Source organism: Bicyclus anynana, chromosome 4 (assembly GCF_947172395.1).
Source record: "Bicyclus anynana chromosome 4, ilBicAnyn1.1, whole genome shotgun sequence".
Lineage (NCBI taxonomy): Eukaryota > Metazoa > Arthropoda > Insecta > Lepidoptera > Nymphalidae > Bicyclus > Bicyclus anynana.
The window spans coordinates 4,109,175-4,129,268 of NC_069086.1; the positions used below are offsets into that span (position 1 = coordinate 4,109,175).

At 35.5% G+C, this 20,094-nt stretch overlaps 2 protein-coding genes across 3 annotated transcripts in view; one reads left to right on the plus strand and one right to left on the minus strand.

The window, feature by feature from the left end:
- The first annotated feature begins 245 nt into the window (after positions 1 to 245).
- LOC112058619 (zinc finger protein 564) lies at positions 246 to 6,291 on the plus strand. The gene is made up of 6 exons (XM_024099532.2): positions 246 to 754; positions 1,843 to 1,964; positions 2,761 to 2,970; positions 4,431 to 4,565; positions 5,203 to 5,268; positions 5,466 to 6,291. Exons 1-6 carry the CDS (start codon positions 636 to 638, stop codon positions 6,185 to 6,187), a joined length of 1,374 nt encoding a protein of 457 aa, XP_023955300.2. The 5' UTR covers positions 246 to 635; the 3' UTR covers positions 6,188 to 6,291.
- Positions 6,292 to 6,347: 56 nt separating this feature from the next.
- The window catches only part of LOC112058625 (titin homolog), a 75,370-nt gene continuing 61,623 nt past the window's right edge, over positions 6,348 to 20,094 (minus strand). For both annotated transcript variants that reach the window (XM_024099545.2, XM_052891435.1), the window contains 4 exons: positions 13,889 to 14,013; positions 12,838 to 13,107; positions 10,918 to 11,104; positions 6,348 to 10,829 (listed from right to left, as the gene is read on the minus strand). In XM_024099545.2, the coding sequence (XP_023955313.2) occupies positions 7,130 to 10,829; positions 10,918 to 11,104; positions 12,838 to 13,107; positions 13,889 to 14,013 (4,282 nt within the window). In that variant the 3' untranslated portion in view covers positions 6,348 to 7,129. The remainder of the gene's footprint in view (positions 10,830 to 10,917; positions 11,105 to 12,837; positions 13,108 to 13,888; positions 14,014 to 20,094) is intronic.

Below are 20,094 nucleotides of genomic sequence, written 5' to 3' on the forward strand. Positions count from 1 at the left end.
TTACTGTGCACAATGTGTTTGTTAGTGTGTGTAAAAATTACGCGTGTGTGTATTGCGAGTCAAATTTATAGTTGTGTGTAGTGTATGGACACAGAATATACTTAATGGTGTTAAATGTTTTCGATGTGTGAGTTTACCTCGTCCCCCTCAAAAAATGACAGACTTTTTTGTTGGTGAATTTGGGTGCGAACCGCGTCCAGTTATTAATGGTCTAAGCCTAAGTATACTTCATTTGAATTTTGACGTTTGTGCATACGACTTTGACGTCTCGTCCGTCTGCTTCCTCTTTAGAAAAAGTTTTGTTTTTGATTTTAGATTTATGGCTAAGAGATTTTAATAAAATCCTCGACTAGATAATTTTACGAGATTTGCTATACGGTTGGTGTCCAACATGAAACTACCGGATTGACTAATCTGCAATGAAAGTGGATAAGCTCCTACGTGCGTGATAACACCGTTGAAGTATTATGATAACAACTTGATACAAGAAGTTCGTGGTATAAAATGTTTCTGACCATTGTGGTTTTCCCCAGAATAGAATACGACGTATTGACAATATATTTTGCGCTTAGCAATCGTGTAGTAAACAATATTTCGAGGAATTTTTAGTAACCTTTACAGACACGGGAGAGGATATGCCCGAGTGTTCTTATTGCGCTAAAAACTTTAAATATGAAAGTGAAAAGAAAAGACATGAACTGAGTCATATACCTCAGTTCGAATGCAAAGAATGCAGCAAAAGGTTTAGTTTTAAGTAAGTTGTTTTATAACAAATTAGTGCATGTATGTGATTTCATATAATACATAGTGCTTAACAATAAAAGATACCTACTGAGTTACTGACTAGTAGGCAGTTTAATCTAACTTATATTAAAATTCTTATTTATTATTATTATTATATCACTTAGCTTAAATATAATTAGTTTTAGTTTTAAATTTTTAATCACACAATAGTAAATTAATGTAATACAAAGAATGAATTAATACTCATACTGCACTAAGGAAAAATTATAGTGAAATACTAATTTATCTGCATTGAGTGGTAGCAGGGGGTTGTGTTTCTCTTCATAAATAAGGCCAGCTTCAGAAAAAAGTCTTTTGCTATACACATTGCTGCAAGGTTCAGAAAGGTAGATTTTGGGGGCTGGATATCCAGCTATCTGGCCACATGGTTGGCCGAATATCCGGATCCGGTATCCAGCCAAACTGCTATCCATTTCATCTCTAGTATTCATTTTGTTTTACATTTTTATATAACATGACCAATATGACCTTTTCACTGTCATCTAATCAAAATGCTTGTACTAAGAGTGTGTATGAAAATAAGTAAGCTTCTGCCACTTAATAGTTTGAGCTGTTTGTGCTGCAGCTCTCAGTCTGGAGATGCCCTTGGAGAGTTTTTCCACCCATCATGCTTCATTTCAGTGATCATGCTTCTGCCTTTGGGCCCCATCAGACAATGCTTCTGTGTTAGCCCAAAACCACTTAAACAATTAGAAATCTGTCTTGATTTTGTCTCACGAAGCAAATGTGTTAACATAACATCCCACATTAGGGCTTGCCTTATTTCCTAAGTCTTAATTAATGCCAGAATGTTTTACAAAAATATTACTTAAGTTTCAGTGATAGTGTTTCTGATGTTTGGAGAATTTTAAAAACTACATGATTATAAATTAAGTTTTTTAAATCCTTAACTTTTATTAATTAATATTTATATATTTCAGACCCTTATTCCATGTACTATGCGAAATCAATATTGTTTACATTAAATTTGATATGAGTCTTATCTCTCCCTCATTCCCTATTTAATACTGAAATCTAAGTTTTTTTGTGTATTATTAGGTCAGCACTGAAAAGACATCAAAAGCAGCATGAAAGAACTTGCAGTGTAGTTTGCAGCAATTGTGGGCGCAGTTTCAAAGATGACATATTACTGAAACGTCATATAAAATATGCACACAAAGGTATGTATATTATTTATTGCACAATAACAAAGAATTAAAAAACAAAATAATAATGAAAATGAAATGAAAATGTCATAATGGCGCTCATTGTCATTTGGTGATGGCGGTCTTATTGACATTTGAGTAAGGCACTATCAATTTTAGTTTTAGCCATAGCACTTCTTTCGTGGTGCAGAGTATAACTATTATTACTTTTAGCAATTTCTACCAGACAACCTTTAGATAAACAAATTCATTTATGTTTATATGTTGTTGAATGCCTAACACTCCCAGAAATACTATACTATACAACATATCACAATTGTGCCAGAGGTTAAAGAATTACTAATGTATAAGTGATAAATAATCTGCTATATGTGATGTTTATTACTACATAAACATAATAATATCAAGTGAGAGTTGAGATATTTATTAAGAAGAACAAAATAAATTCCCTACTTATCAAAGGCTATAAATTATAAAACTATTTATATAAAGTAGGTCTTCTTACGTTAAACTATCTATATATACCAAAATGCAAGAGTATTTTATTCTCGATGCAGTAAATGAAAAGTATTTTATATAAATATTAATCCATTTATATTCCTTGGTCACGCCATAATGTGTGAACGGCTGGACCGATTTGACTTTTTTTGATGTGTTTGTTACTTGTCAGGAGAAGGTTCTTATGACAGAAAACAATTGAAGAATTGGGCGGACAAAAGGGATAGCAGTAAGGTAGGAGTAGGGTAGGGGTAATTAATTTAAATTAATAAAAATATGTATGTACCTACTTTCAAATAATGATATCTTGCAGGTACTCATGTTTGCTCAAAATGCAGTTCAACATTCAGCAGTGAGATGGCGTTGGCCTCTCACATGATATCACACAAGCCAAAGTCAGAGAGGAGGTTTAAATGCAACTACTCTGGCTGCAACAAGTCCTTCAACTTTACACACCATCTCAGACATCATGAGCTGACTCATACCAACCAAAAACAGCACAGTTGTAAGATATGTGGAAAAGGTGAAAAAATTTATACTTTACTATAGTAGTCTATAGTGATTTTAAGATAATATATTATGGAACTCCTCCACACAAACTAGAATATTGGTCCGTACCAATATCTAAAAGCATAGTATCGCTTGTACTGTTAAGTCAATCACATAGGGTCCTTACGAGGAAATAGTGATTTCCAATGTTGTAAGAGTGTGAGATGAATATCTTAGCATTCCATGGATTCACCGTGCAGGTGCCGGGTCCATTGCGTGGTAGTGAGAAAATCTCCTGAACTTGTGACTACAGGATGTAGGGTTAAGGAATTCCTTGATGATCGATCAACACTCCTGTTCTCTGCTCGTGTTGTTCTCTCTGCCTTGCCGAATTTGGTAAGATCCTATAAGAGCAGCATTGGATACACAGCTTAAAATTAACCCCGAGCTCAACTAAAAATTGGAGAAAAATACGCCAGAAAAACCTTTACAATCCTGGCGACAACATACTTGTTCACAGAATTCCCATTAAAGAGCCTTTGGCAATTCCATGCTTGACAAAAAACAGCTTCAAAGCAGCATCGTTATTTGTTAGTGTAATAAATGGTTATTACATAATCAATGTGTCCTATAGGTGAGATGTGTTTCTAGCAGTAAACTTTTAGACTGATAGAAATAGGAAGATTATGTTGATCAATAAAAGTTGCTGTTTTAGGGCTTTATTTCATTAAGTACACAACTCTTTTATGGTCTGGGCAGAGCTTTAGATATTTATGACTAATTGTTTGCTGACATTATCTGAAAGTTCGTCATTTCAAACAACAATACTTCATTTAACAATTATATAACCAAGCAGATAATACATATTATGCATCACCCTATTATTCATCATTTATGTAGGAGTAAATAGGTAAATAACAATTTTAGGTAGGTATATGTATTAAGTGAAATCTGGACCATTTGTGATTCACAAGATGTCTACTAATTGCTTGTATAAAGTAGACAGCTCCTACAGTTGTGAAGCTAAAAATACTTAAAGCTAACAAAAATGCATGTATGGTCGCAAAATAGTAATTGTGTAATCATATAAAGACGGATGACAACAAACAATTTGCCGTGTTGCTGATTTCAGGTAGCATAGGACGATAGTATCTAAACCCATAATAATACAGGGGAAGTCTAAGATGATGATGGTTAATTACATGTTAGTGAATATTTTGTGTAAGAGCCGTGATGGCATGCATATCCAACTTTTCAGTTGTGTGCATTTTAAGAATTTAAATATCACGTGTCTCAATCGGTGAAGGAAAACATCGTGAGGAAACCTGCATACCAGAGAATTATCTTAATTCTCTGTGTGTGTGAAGTCTGCCAATCCGCATTGGGTCAGCGTGGTGGACTATTGGCCTTACCCCTCTCATTCTGAGAGGAGACTCGAGCTCAGCAGTGAGCCGAATATGGGTTGATGACGACGAATATTTTGTTTATTTGCAGGTTTCATTCAGTTACACCATTTGAAAGCACATCTTAAATCTCATACCTCAGATGGTTTGCTAAATTGTTCTGTTCTGGGTTGTAATAAAACTTTTACAACTGAATGCTCAAGAAAACGGCATATTGCCACACACAGTAAGTGTTGTACCTTCTTATTTAAAAATCCTATGCCTACCTTCATTTAATACATTTTATTCATGAAACAATCATACATATAATCATCATTGGTACCGCCTTCAAAGTGATCAGAAGGTAGCACCGTATACGATGCTATTTTTCGCTTTTCAGTTTATTTTTGTGATTTTGAAGTAATTTTTTTTTAAAAGATTTTATTAGGGTTCTGTAGTCGACAAGGAAGCCTTAAAGTATCGCCATGTCCGTCTGTCCGTCCATCCGCGGCTTAGCGCAGAGACTATTACTACTAGAAAACTGTAAATTATAGTTTGTTGATGTTTGTTGATGACGCTCCTGTGATATGCGGGCGATGGGGGGGAAAGACTGCGCGGGTATGAAGTCGTGCGTTTGGGGAAGTGAGGTGCATCAGTCGTGGGTTTTTCATTCATTGCTATACGCCCGCCGGCCCGCGCGGACCATCGGGAGTGTTACGAACGAAGTTGCCAAGCTATAGCATGAGCATGTATATTAAAAATGTGTACAAAGTCGTAAAATAAAATCTTACATGTAAAGTGGGGATGTTTTTTTTACTCGTTTATTTTATTTACCACGACCGCACTTGGCCGGTTTTTTTCAATTTATTTCTGTATCTTTATAGACTCTACTGTCGACAGCGGAATATCCTCGGACTCCAACTGTGACATTCCACTAGATTCTACTAAAGGTGTGTTTCACTAATGTGCCTTTGTATCTCAACTAAGTTCAAACAAAATTTTATAAATTTTATTTCTTAAAATAATTATTTATAGTATCAATTCTAATTTACAGATATTTTTTGATCTACAACTCGAGATTTTTTTAAATTTATTACAATTAATTAAATAATGATACTTGAAGTTAATATTTTAATATTTATTGCAGGCTCCAAACGCTGTGCAACATGTGGACAAAAGATAGAACTATCATTGTATAAAATTCATAAAGAAAAATGTCACATAAGCAACGAAGAACCTAAAGATCTGTCACTAAATCCATTATCTAATAAAGATCACAATAAAATTAAAGTGAAACCAGAGTTGAACTGTGAATCAATTTTAGGTGGTTGTATTGTTAGTGGTGATTCACCAGACAATGACTGCTTGTGTGCTCAAATTAAAACAGACGATGACTTTCATGACATAGCAAGCCCCATAGAACCATTTAGCAGTAAAACTGAAATGATACCTGTAGAACCAATCGGGGATAGGGATAAGCTAACCCTGAACACTAGTTGTGGAGGTTGCGACTGTTCTGGTAAAAAACAATGTCATTCAAGTACAAACAAACATTATGCTAGTGATAATGATTTACCACAAATAGAATACAGAAACGATGGTGTGATAAAGATAAAGGATACATTTGATATTGACATAACAGAAATCAGTACACCTAAAGTCGCATGGAAAGCAGATGAACAAAATGATTTATTTAATGTATTTGTGCCATACAATAGTTGTCAAGCTGTATTAGGAAGATGCATCGTGAGTGGAAATGGTACAATTAGCGACGAATGTCTATGTGCAAAAATGGCCATGGATGATGAGACCAACATTGCACAGGAAATTGATGAAATAACACCACAGCCATATATTTCAAACGGATAGTAAACTTGAAACTGTGATTTAGTATTATATCAATGTTAGTTTATGTTATTGTGTTAATGATATACATTTGTTAAGTCCTGAATAATATACTAATATTTTACTACTTTACGGTTTTTATTTCGGACACTTTCAATAGACAATTTAAATGAAACTAAGTAAGTATTATTAACATTATGTTTATTTACAACATACTTCTTTACATTTTCAACCATATTATACAAAATATATCTTAGTTAACAGAACTAAACTAATATAATTATTATTTTACAATCAGACCTCGCTTCCGCAAAGCGCCACTTAAGATAATTTTTTATTAACAATTGGAATGCCACATTCTCCTTCGAGGCTTCGACAGTATCACATTACGGCACAGATCTAGGATTAGTTTCTTAAAAATACAAGTTACAGTAATTGATCTCTACCTATATTACAGTTCAATATCATAATATTAAGATATTGATAGTATTTAAAATCGAGTTTAGATTTGTTAAGTTCCAATAAATGAAGACTTAGCGGTATAGAATAATAATAAAATATACATTTATCTATGGTAACAATTTTAAAAATCATAACCTTTATAAATTCTACTCTGTGAAGGTAGTTTGAAATTATAATAATGTAACGATGTATTTAACCGATATCACGTAGGTGAAGCAATAAATAATCTAAAATCCTCATGACGATTTACTTTTTCTAATTTGACTAGTCTAATAAAACAAGTAATTACTTATTAATTATTATTAATCAATACAATATAGATAAAAATATCTTTAGTATATTTAAACTTAGAACCATTTGGAATCTTAGCGAGAATATTGATGATGTTACGACTTACACTGTTTATGAATTTACATTGGTATTTTAAGTCACAATATTTATAGTTTTCAAAATCACAGGAAACAAAGTAACAATAATGTACAACTTTTCTCTTATGTCATAAATTTACGCTACATTGTTTATATCAGAATCCAAGTTGTTTGCATCGATTGTCCTTCTGTCACTCTTTTTTGGTGAATCACTAATAATATTTAATTCTTGATTATTTTCACTATTATAATTTTCTTTCAGTGGATACTTTTCCTGTTCAATTGGAACTACACTTAAAAATTCACTATCATTAGCTTTTATAGGATAAGATGTCAACTGATCATTGGTAGAGGGACTTAAATCATTTTCCGCTAATATACTTGGTTTTTTCGTTGTATCTAAATCATCGGTATCTAATAAAAATGTAGAAATAGGTAGTACTTCCTTATTCTCATTTGTGTCCGTGGCTGATTTGTCACTATAAGAATTTGAAGAGGTTACTACATTATTTATTTCAGTTGTAAATTCAGGTTTATCTTCGTGGGAGTTAGTATAAAGCTGATTAAATAGAAAATCGTCATCTATGATCTCTGTAGTTGTAGCCTCTGGTTTTGTTTCAGGAGTAAATGTTAACGTTGTATTTGATATATTCGTTTCATTACTTTCTGCTGTTTGTTTAGAGTCGACTGTAACAATATCTGTACTACTAGGTAAGTTATGTTCTTCTACGTTTTCATTTTGAGTTTCATTTAAGTTTGTGGGCTCGAGGTCATGGCCTTCCTGTAGCTTTTTTACAAGACTTTTGTTGTTTTCCACTTCTGGTAAAAATGGATTCATTTCGGTTTCATGATCTACGAACTCAGTAGATGGAGAATTGGTAGGTTTTGAAGAAACAAATGATTGATTTCCACTGTGGCCTGATATTTCATAAATGGTTACATTTAGATTGTTAACCTGTGTTGCGTTATGTGTCACTAATTCGCTCATTCCTGTTGAATCTTCGGAAAATTTATTAACATTAGTGAAAATAGTTGTTAGGGGAACTACCGTAGAAGCAATGTTCATATTATCAATCTGGTGGTTACTCATATTTTGTTGTATTGAAAGGTCTTCGTTTACATCATGGTCTTCCCAAACAGGAGCTGCTACAGGTGGTTGTGACGAAATGACAGGGTTATCAACAGTTGTTTCACTTGTACTCTGTGCCAATACTTTGTATATATATTGACCTATGGTTGTAGTTTCCAGTGCGTTATTAAAGGTTGCATTGTTTTCCATAAATAGTTCAGGTTGACCATCCGGTTCAGTTATATTTTCTTGTGTGCTAGTTTTAGAGTTTTCTTTATCTATGTTAATTCTTTTTACTCTAGGGTCTTCATTATAATAATCGTCTGACATACCGAATAAAGGTTCCTCTTTGTCTGACATTTTGCTATTTTTAGATTCCATATTTGCATAGTCTGGTTCAATATCGTCTTTACTCACCACATGATCCATAATTTCGTCTTCTTTGGCTGCAGGCGCTGCAGTAGTTTCATGTTTGTCACTTGTATTCATAACGTCTTCATAATTAACTTCTGTTACAGTTTCTGTTAACCAATCTGAATCAGGTGTAGTTTCATTCGATTCTTCTACTTCTTTTGATTCTGTTACTTCTTTGTTTTCATTTTCTTCCTTTTTAACTATTTCAGGTGGTCTGTTGTAAACCATATCATCCGTGATGTCATGATTTACATTAGTACTTTCGTCTGGCATGTCTTTCATCGTAGGAACAACATTTGATAGGCCGTTAGTTGTGTTATTTGTACCTGCTATATTTTCACCTTGTTCGATTTGCTCGAATTGTTTGTTCATTGAACTCTCATTACTTAATGTAGTTACAGTTTGATCGGACATAAAATCTGCTTTATTAAGATCTGCAATTTCTTTACTACTCTCTAAGGGAATTTCTTTAACTTCCGATTCGTTTTGACCATTCATCTTGTTTGTAAAGATATTAATAAATGTCGTTGTTTCGATATTATTTATTTTTGACGTAGCTTTGTCTGATAAATCTTCTGTCTTTTGTATTGTTGGTTCTATTGTAGTGAGAACATATGGTTTTTCATTATTTTTCTTTAAAAGGTCGAATGTAATATCTTCATTACTGTTTCCATTGAAATTATCAGTTGTCGTTTCAAAAGCAAAATCTTCAAATTTCTTTGAAGATCTTTGTTCAGTCTTATTAACATTGTCACTATTGCCTTCGTTGACCATTTCTGAGCCCATTTGACCATTTTGTGTTGTCTCTACGTTTTTGTCGTCGTCTGCTTCAAGCCAATCGTTTTCAATTGTAGTGTAATTCGTAGGATCAATACTTGTAAAATTCATTCGCTGTCCATTTTCCGTCATAATTGATATGATTTCGGGCTTAGGTTCATAAGAAGGTTCGCTTATCATATGTAGCTCAGATACAGAAGTTTTCGTTGTTGTCGTCACCATGCTTTCTATTTCTTTATCATCGTTATCATTTTTTGGTAATGGTTTGATTTCTAAATAACTTTGATTTGGTTCTGGCTCTGCAGTTGTTTGAAGAGCGATTATACTCTCTAAATCAAAGGTAGGCTGATCATACGTTGGTTTGATAGTAGTGTTTGGTTCCTTTGGTTCATCTTGTTTTGTTTCTTGTTCATAACCTAAAACTAGCGTTTCTTTTGGTGACATCATCGTTACGGTGTCCGGATTAGCAGTTGTAACGTCTTTGGATTCCTTGCTTGATCCTTGCTCGTTTGTAGTTTTGTCGTCTAATTGTAATTCTATGGATCTAGATGGTTCTATTGGTATTTCCTTAGGTTGAGATTCTGTATTTGAAACTGTGGTTGGTTCAGGTTCTGGATTAGGTTCTGCTGTTGGTTCTGGCTCAGGTTTTGGTTCAGCTGTGGGTTCTGGCGCAGGCACTAATTCAGGGATTGGTTCTGCTGTAGGTTCAGGCGCTGGCTCTGACTCAGAGTTTGATTGTGCTGTGGGTTCGGGCGCTGGCTCTGGTTCTGGTTTTGGTTCAGCTGTAGGTTCAGGTTCTGGTTCTGGTTTTGGTTCAGCTGTAGGTTCAGGCTCTGCTTCTGGTTCTGGCTTTGGCTCAGAAGTTGGTTCGGGTGCCGGCTCTGCTTGTGGTTCGGCTGTGGGTTCTGGTTCAGGTCCGGTTATAGTATCTGATTCGTAGTTAGATTTTGGAGTCGCTGTAGGTTCGGGAATGGGGATGACTTCGGGTTCAGCACTTGGTTCAGGTTCCGGTTTTGGCGTTTCTGGACCAAAAATATGGGAAAAGTTCAAGTCAGGTTCCGTTTCAGTTGTTGTTTCTGGTGTAAAGTGCCGTGGTTCCGTCCAGTCAAACATACTTTCCTCATTACCTGAGCGAGTTGTTTCAGTTTTAGCTTTTTCTTCAGAACTAGTTTTCATTGTGCTTTCATTAGAGTTACTGTTTAGAATATTCGATTCCTTTTCTGACGTAATCTCGGGATTAATTGGTTTTGAGTTTTCCCGCAGAGGCATACACCTTTTCGGTGCTCCAATGTCTACTATTTGTCCATGTGGACAAACACATGTAAAATCAAGTATAGAATCATCAAATTCACATTTGTGTTCACAATCGTAATTATTTATTTTACATAAATCAAGTACTTGTGTTGTAGGCAACTCTTCATCGGCAACGTGGTACACGCTAATCATTCTATTGTTCTCATTGAGGTAATTATTGAGGTTTGTTTTTAATGTGTCCACTGTCATAAGATCTTCCGCCGGTTCTGCGTTATACTTGGGGATCCAGTGAATTCTATACGTTACAATCAACGAGCCATTTCTGAAAAAATACAATATACTGTTAGTCAAATTGCCAAACAATGATGCATGTTGTCTTATTTGTATATAAAATAAAGGGAAATAGTTACCTTATCTGAATAACTTCGACAATAATTTCATTGTCTCCATTTATGGTGTTCCTATCGAATAGCGCATGTTTCAGTGCATCGCTAAAATTTGTCGTGAAATCTATGTACTTTTCGCTTTCTGTGTCTTCAAGATCTGCTGTAAAAATTTCGTTGTCTATCTTCAAGGTTCCCTCCAATGTTCTTGGTACTGAAACAATACACGTCATGTTTATTGTTTATGCATAATTGGTCTTTGTAAATTTACTGTTTTCGTGCGAAATAAACGAAGTAATGCATGGAAACCAATATTGGTAGACATTAAGTTAAAGGGTGCGTGGTTTTTACCATTTTAGCTACATATTTACAACATATACACAACTAGCCGACGCCCTGCGTTTTCACCCGCGTTGTTGCCGTTCCCGTCAGAATACGGGGATAAAATATAGCCAATAACACTCCCAAATAATGGTAAAATAATTTTCAAAATCAGTTCAGAGATTACCCCATACAATACCACATAAATAATATTCATAAGTATTATAAGTATAATATTAATAATACAGTAAGACAAAAATACTCCTACGGCAAAAAAATCATTTATAATATTTTTACATTTGAATTTGAAATGTCATTTGAATTAATTGGGAGTTTTACCAACATTGGCTATCACTAATCAGTGAATGTTGTTATGATGTTGGTTGAAGATACATACATAGGTAGAACATACTCATAGATATAGACAACTCACAGCGAGCTTAATTTATTTTATAAATTGTAATAAACGTACACAGTCGTAATATTTTTTTCATGACATTAGCCATCTACGTAATATTTATAAAACTATATATTTATAAATAAAATCACATTAGATAGTACTTGTTGATTGGTGAAAACAATAATACGTTATCTTTTATCTTTAGTAATTCAGGTAATCAAATCAAATCAAATCAAAAATCATTTATTTCAAGTAAGCTCAGTTTACAAGCACTTTTGACACGTCAGTTGACTATTTGTAAAGATTCTACCACCGGTTCGGAAGGCAGGTTCTGCTGAGAAGATACCGGCAAGAAACTCAACAGTTGCTCTTTTGAAAAAGTCATACAGTATTATAATTTACAATTAATAACAATTACTGTTTACATTTCTTATAGTTTTACTTTCTGTGTGAAGGTGGAAGCTGATCCAACGGCCTCCAAGCATCTTTATCATTAAGGAAGTCATCAATGTACCCTCGACTAAGTAAATGTTTTTTAACACATTGCTTAAAGCTATGCATTGGCAGGTCCAACACAGTCTTGGGGACAGTCTTGAGGTAGTTGTTATACCTGCTAACTTGATGACTTATCTAGACGAGATATGCTACGATTAATATAAGCGATCGTTTATTTATAAGGAAATCTTAAAAAAATCTCTTATTATGTTGTTGAGACTAAATATCCCTCAGAAGGCCATTCTAGGCACTAGCTTAGTATGATGAGAGAAGATGCATTGTACTCGAACTAAGAATGTTGACGGCCTCCGTGGCGCAGTGGTGTGCGCGGTGGATTTACAAGACGGAGGTTCTGGGTTCGATCTCCGGCTGGGCTGCTTGAGATTTTCTTAATTGGTCCAGGTCTGGCTGGTGGGAGGCTTTGGCCGTGGCTAATTACCACCCTACCGACAAAGACGTACTGCCAAGCGATTTAGCGTTCCGGTACGATGTCGTGTAGAAACCGAAAGGGGTGTGGATTTTCATCCTCCTCCTAACAAGTTAGCCCACTTTCATCTTAGATTACATTATTACTTACCATCAGGTGAGATTGTAGTCAAGGGCTATCTTGTAAAGAGTAAAAAAACCATTGAAATATCGTTTTACGAACGTCGATATTCACTACATCAGTTAAGTTGCTAGGCTGTCCCCAAATTCAGTAAAAAATGGTTAACTTTGTAATTACTACTTACCGTACATAGACGCATCGCTCTTTTCTTCGGAGGTCATGGGTAATTTAGCTTCGTCATTTTGAGCTCCTGTGCCGTCTTGTGGCGGAGTACTCTGTTCTTGTTCGTGGTGATGATCGTGGCCGCTGTGGTCGTGGTGATGATGGCTGTGGTCATGGTCGTGGTCGTGATCGTGACTGTGATCGCTCGTGATGCCGCCGAAAGCGCGCGCCGAACTTACTGATGCGTTGTATTGTTCGAGGGGAGTCGGTGAATTTGTGAAGAGAATTCCAGCTGAAATGTTATTAAAGAGGTTTGTTTAAATACGGAAAATCGTTTTGTTTTTAGTTTTGTAAATTAGTATATTCAGTAGACTTGTACAGTGCTATTTCAAATGCAAATAAATGCAAGGCAAAGTTGCTGAAGTTAATGTAAGCTCAGCGACAATGAGGCAAGTATTTCCTGAATCACTTTGTGTTATAAGTCATAAGATCTTCAGTAACTAGTTAGGTGTATAGAGCTTAAACTTAGGATGATAATGTCTATACCATTCCACCATTACCATTGCTGAGAAGATGTTAAGGCACTCTTTGCGATATTGCTGGCTGCAACTAATTTTTTTTGCAAGAAACAAAATCTTCATATTTCGTTGTCCCAGATTTCGAATAAGGGCCTCATGATCCGAAGCATAGGCTTACTACTAGACCAAAGACACAGCTTTAAAAGTAAGTAGGTATTACATCATAAAATTAATAATCTAGAACGCTAACCGTTTAATGGTTTAGCCAGGGCACTAGGGTTGAATGTTAGTCTGTTTTTAGACGACTGTTGATTATGACATTTGTGGACCGAGCCCGAATAAAATTAGTTGCTAACTTCGGCTTTCCACCTTCCGCGTTCTATATGTAGTGTTATAGCACTGCCCAGATAGCAGGCGTTCTGACCGCCTGTCATTTGCGGTGATATGAAGTTTCTGAAGCGGTACAGAACTGAGGATTCAGGAAGTCTGAACTGTTGGTTCTACTGCGCAGGTTCTAAGAGTTCTTCTTGAGTCGTTAAAAGGTGATCTACTTACTGGCTGCCAATACGATGAGCGCGACGATCGCTACGACGACTAGAGCCAGCAGCGTCCAGCAAAGAGGCCGCTTGCAGCCGCCTTTCTCACCGCGCTTGTCCGCAGTCACGTATAGCTTCTCTCCTCTGAAAGGTAAAACAATGTTTTACATTAATAAATGTTAATATTAATAAACCTAGAGTCGTGATGGCCCAGTGGTTACTTTTGCCTTCGACTTGGATAGGTGCGAATCCAGTCCGAGATATGCAACTTCAACTTTTCAGTATTGCTTTAAACTAAATTAAATATCACATGTCTCAAATGGTAAAGAAAAACATTATGAGGAAACCTGCGTACCCAAGAATTGGTATCTCCACACACGTAAAGAATTAAAAATTTTCTTAATGCTCTATGTGTGAGAAGTCTGCCAATCTGCATCGGGTCAGCGTGGTGGACTATTGGTTCCATTCGTTCCACTCCACTTTTTATACCTATTAGAAATAAGGTAGAGCTTAGGCTTTATTTTAGAAACTACCTGTATGAACAGATTAGGCGATCTCTTTCATGTGTGTAGGCTAGAGAGAAATTGTAAGACCAATAATAATTATTGGTTACCTACATATCTATGCATTTTTGTATATCATAATATAAAATACACACACTGTGATGATGGCAAATTGTTATATAAATATTATATTAACTAATTATAAAAATACTGGTCAACTTGAGAACCTCCTCCTTCTTAAAGTCGGTTAAAAATAATTTGTAAATGTCGACAAACAAATGGCCACTACTTTTAAGCGTTATGATAAAATAGATTTCAACGCGCCTGCAGCTGCATTAACAGTGATCTCGCAAGAATGCTGAATTAACTATCTATTTGGTCAAATTAAGTTATTGCATACTTATTTTGACAGTTTATACTTTAGCGACACTATCAGTTATCAACAGTTTCAAAAGCAACCATTTCAGTTACTTAGAAACTTCTGAAATAATTCCCATGTATCTTTAATTTTAATAAAACTAAAACTATAAAACGTAATATAAATCTTTATAAAACTGAGACTATATACGAGTATCCTACGTATTGCCCAAAGTTATCATTAAAAGTGAAAATAATAATTATGGCAGTGGAGTTTCGGAGACAATAAAAAGGCAGACATATTTAAAAAGTAAGTATCTTGTGTATTACATAAGGTTATAATTTATCTGTGGCTTATCCATCTCATCATTTAGCAAACTTTGCTTTTTGTCTTCTTCCAGCCTTCTCGGTTACGTACGTACGTAACTATCAGAAACTTTTGAAAGCATGATGCTATAGTTTATGGATGTACAGCGGAGTTTTAGTACCCAGACAGTTCTTTTAGTAAAAAGACTTCAGCTAACATTAATTTTGTCTTACATAAGCTACAAGATTTGGTATTCATCCTGACGCAATATTAGTGAGTTTTGTTTGAACGTTCTGTATTAAACTTACGTACTTTTCGATTTCGATGGCCGCTGCCCTCCTTCTATTTTTACTTAGGAGTTGCCTAACTTCTGCCGGCGTACCTTCCATTTCAAGGTTAAACAGTTACGTGGTATGTTAAACTTATGTGTGTCAATATTTGATTTATTTAGGATATTTATAAAAACTAAACCAGTTTGTCACAGTAAAACACGCCACGATACTGGCGTTAAAATAAGTAGGTAGCATTACTTAATTAATTTGTATTTGTTCAACAAAATTTGTCTGCGCGTGGCATCGTATTTCCGATGTGCTTCCTATCTCTAAAGGTCTTATAAAAATGTAGGAATAAAGTAATCAGAACTCTATACCAGTGTAATAAAGAGCAAAATGCTTTAATAAGTTATTTTTGTTCTAGGTAAGGTGCTTAGTAAGAGGTTTAATACACCTATGCAAATAAATACATGCCGTTGAGTTTTTTATTTAACTAAAGGAGTATCTAGGATTACAGTGAAATAGGAAAAGGTGTAGAATGTCTAGGTATGATGTCGGAAAAACTCGAATAAGCAAAACTATATTGTTTCTGTACAGGGATTTCGTGTTTTTTATTATAGGTAACGTAATCTAATTTTTTTTTAAATGATAAGTATGCCCTTGACCGTGATCTCACCTGATGTTAAGTGATGATGTCTAACAAGGAAGTGGGCTATTTTTTGGTACTATTATTACAGTATTCCAGTTTATCCAACCAATACCTCTGATATTCTACATAGTATCGTACCTACCGAAACGCTTAATCGCTTGGCGGTTCATCTTTGCCGGGTGGTAACTAGCCACGGCCGAAACGAGAATAAAGAAGAAGAAATAGATCGAATGATTTTTTCCACCCATACTGCTAGATTCATTGTTTTGCAAAGCTATTTTCAAATCGCTATCGATGGCTGGATGATTGACCAGTTGCCAGTACCTAGGTATTTACTTTATGAGTACCTAGATACTATTCCTGGCAACTGGTCGACATTCAACGTGTCAGCATACGAGATTATAATTAGTATGCTTCTATAAATATTGGATAAAATGAACCAGTTCTATCATAATTCTCCTACAACTACGAATAGAATCGCGTAGCAAAAAAACGAGCAAATAAAAATAAGTGCAGATGCATCAGTATACCTTTCCCTTTCCATCATTTACAATAGAACGGGACATGAAATAGTACAATATGGTATTATGGAATACTGAGACATGTTATTATTATAAAATCCGCCGGTATCCAGGTATGGAGCGGGCAGGGCGTTGACCCGCGCTTTGTTCCTGCGCGCGAGCCTCCGTACGGTACCGGTAAGTCACAAAGGCTGAACCTCCTCAGAGGTGTTACGTGACCCTTTATTTAGGAGCTACGCAGGTGGCCCTTTGCTACTTGTATGTTAATTTAGAGTAAAATACTTTGTATTAGAAACAAAAACAAGTGGCTATTAGCTGTTGTATTAGTAATATTATACATTGTGCACATGTATCTGCAAATAAATAAATTGATTGATAGGTACTCATATACCTATTAGACTAAAATAGAAACAGTTATTAAAAAATGTTAAAGAAGCTGTAAAAATCCAAATACACAGGTTTGGAACATTGGCGTGCATAAAATTTTCAACTATTGCACATTATGTAAAAATTGGAAAATTCCTTGTCCAACTGTATTCTGTAGTCAAACATCGGTTTGTCTTGAGTTCTTAGGGTAGTCAGTGCATTTTTTTACCTATGAAATGCATGCCACTGGTTTGGAAAGGTGTTGCCATGTTGTTTTGCAAGGATTACCAATTGAAACATTTACGATAACATGAATGCTATCATGTATCAATACCGATTACGAACTGCACGTAGGTGCTTATCAGTAGTAATCCAATTATAATTAATAGATATAAATGTGATTTCTTAACACAATATAAAACTAACACTCTGCCCACTGTCTGTATGTTTAGATATCTGATACTATGTCACGGATTTTAATTTGGCTTTCATTTATAGCAAACAGACAGACAAAAAAGTATTCACGTTACCTGAAAAATGTTTATTGAAAAAATGTGCTTTATTTAAACAAAAGTCCTCTTCAATTCAAATGAGTGCGAGTACATTATGTTAATTTATGTACATAGTTTCCGGGAAAATCGCTGACATAGCAACTAAATGTTTATATATCTACATAAATACGTGTCTAGCAGTGGTGTGCAAAGTTTTTTACTTGAGTAGGCACTATCCGTCTACAGGTCATCATCATTAACAACCCATGTTCGGCTCACTATTGACCACGAGTCTCCTCTCATGAGATGAGAATGAGAGGGGTTAGGCTTGGTTGGCAAACTTCACGCACGTTGAGCATTAACAAAACACTCAGGTATGCAGATTTCCTTAACCGTTTGAGCCACGTGATATTTAATTTCTTAAAATGCACATAACTAAAAAGTCAGAGCTCCGGGCAGGATTCGAATCTACGCACGAATCGAAGGCAGAGGTCAAATCCACTGGGCTATCAGTATTCTGCTCTTTTTACCAGATTATATATATAAAAAAATTCCTTCTTCCTTCACATAACTTATATAGGTGTACTTATATAGGTGTGAATGAGTTCTCAAAATAGGCAGAGCATTTGTGGATCTACGAAGTGCACTGTTGTCGAGCACTTATTTTTTTGAAGTTGACTAAAAGTTACTTGTGTACATGAAAATGATTTAACAAAAACTAACTCATGAAATGAGGAGATCCGCAGACGATCCAAAGTCTCTGACATAGCTGAGCGAGTCGCGAAGCTGAAGTGGCAATGGGCAGGCCACATAGTTCGAAGAACCGATAGACGTTGGGATCCCAAGGTGCTGGAATGGTGACCCAGCACCGGAAAGCGCAGTGTTGGTCGACCCCCCACTAGGTGGATCGAAGACATCAAGCGAGTTGCAGGGAGCCGCTGGATGCTGGCGGCTCGAGAGCGTTTTGTTTGGAAGTCTATGCAAGAGGCCTATGTCCAGCAGTGGACATCCATCGGCTGATAATGATGATGATGATGATGATGATGACGGTCTATCGAAGTTGGGTGCAATAAATAGTCACGTAGATACTTATGACGATAAGTAAGTAACTAGGTAAGTAGGTTACGATTTATAAAATAGCAACACATTGTTGATGCTAATATGCCTAACGAAAATATCCTTCGATTACCGAAAATGTTTTTCAGTTTCCCTCTAATTAATCATTACTAATGTAGGTAAGTGCTTGCTGTCGGTTTCTCTTTTTTTTCACAAACTACGATTATTTAAGGACGAACATTGTTTAAGTATGACGTTTCCTTTTGACGTTGTTTATTGTTAAATTGTCTAACTGCTGAAATAATTTTTGATTTCCGATATCTTTCAACACATTAACGAAATATTACTTCCTTTGTAATGTTTAATAATATTATTGAAACTAATATATTGATTATACAATTAAATTAAATTAATAAAAGGGATCAACCTTGGAATGAAACTGAATCGGTATATTGAATTTTAGTACCTATCTTTAATTAGGCATTCTCAATATAGTCTATACTAATATTATAAAGCTGAAGAGGTTGAACGCGCTAATCTCAGGAAATACTGGTCCGATTTGAAAAATTCTTTCAGTGTTAGATAGCACATTTATTGAGGAAGACTATGGGATATATATATATATACATTTATTACGAAAGTTGTGCCATAATTTAGAAATGAATTCCAATAAAAAGCAAGTAATTGGTATTTTTTACAAAATTAAAATCCGTTAAAAGTACCTACCTAAATGGTAATGTTTGTATTGTACGAGTAGGTATTATCTAAATTTCATTAGGTAGATGGAAAGATCCATTGTTGTTCTGCAGTTTCACTCTCCATTGACAATGAGTTGGGCAAGCGTATCAGATATTCATGAATGGGATCAAATACAAACGTGTTTGTATTGCGTAACCAACACGGAGTCATCATACATCACCATACAAAGTACACGTAATGTTTGCATCAAGATGTGTGCTTCTATTGACACGGAAACATTCCCATTACATGATAGAACGAAAGCCTGTATAGCCAGACATACTTTACAGTAAGGTAAGTACCAACAATACATCATCATTGAAATGTCTATCTGTGATTACAAAACTGTTTTTTATAGCTATTTACATGATCCACCATTAACGACCCATATTCGGTGTGTGTTGAGTACGAGTCTCCCCTCAGAAAGAGCGGGGTTATAGCTTGGCTAATTCGTTCTAACACTTCCGATGTTCCGCGCGTGTCGGGAGGGGCGTAGCGATGCCCCGCGTGCACGACTTCATACCCGCAAATTCATTCCCTCTGACCCGCGCGTACGACTTCACACCTGCGCAGTCCTGCTCCCCCGTCGCCCGCAATTTATGGATCAACGAACTTGCCAAGCTGTAGGGCAATATAAACGCAACGTCCATAACGCTGGCGAGATGCGGATTTGCAGACTTCAAATACGTAGAGAAGTGTATAGGAAAATTCTCAGGTTTGCAGGTTTCCTCCCGATGTTTTCCTTCACAGTTTGAGACCCGTGATATTTAATTTATTAAAATGCACATAAATACTATAAGCATATAAATATGCTTCACTTCGTATGTTTTACTCATACATCACCATACAAGTGATGTGACAATAAACTTTTTGTTTCAAGTGGATGTAACAAAATTATCCATAAGTTACGGTGTTTTGCAAACTAATCTTCCCAACACATCAGGTGACTGTACGTCTGTTTTTGA

Coding starts and splice junctions, on each gene's coding strand:
- LOC112058619 (XM_024099532.2), top strand. CDS start 636: ATGCCCGAGTGTTCTTATTGCGCTAAAAACTTTAAATATGAAAGTGAA. Junction 2,971..4,430: donor TTGTAAGATATGTGGAAAAG/GTGAAAAAATTT, acceptor GTTTATTTGCAG/GTTTCATTCAGTTACACCAT. Junction 4,566..5,202: donor ACGGCATATTGCCACACACA/GTAAGTGTTGTA, acceptor GTATCTTTATAG/ACTCTACTGTCGACAGCGGA.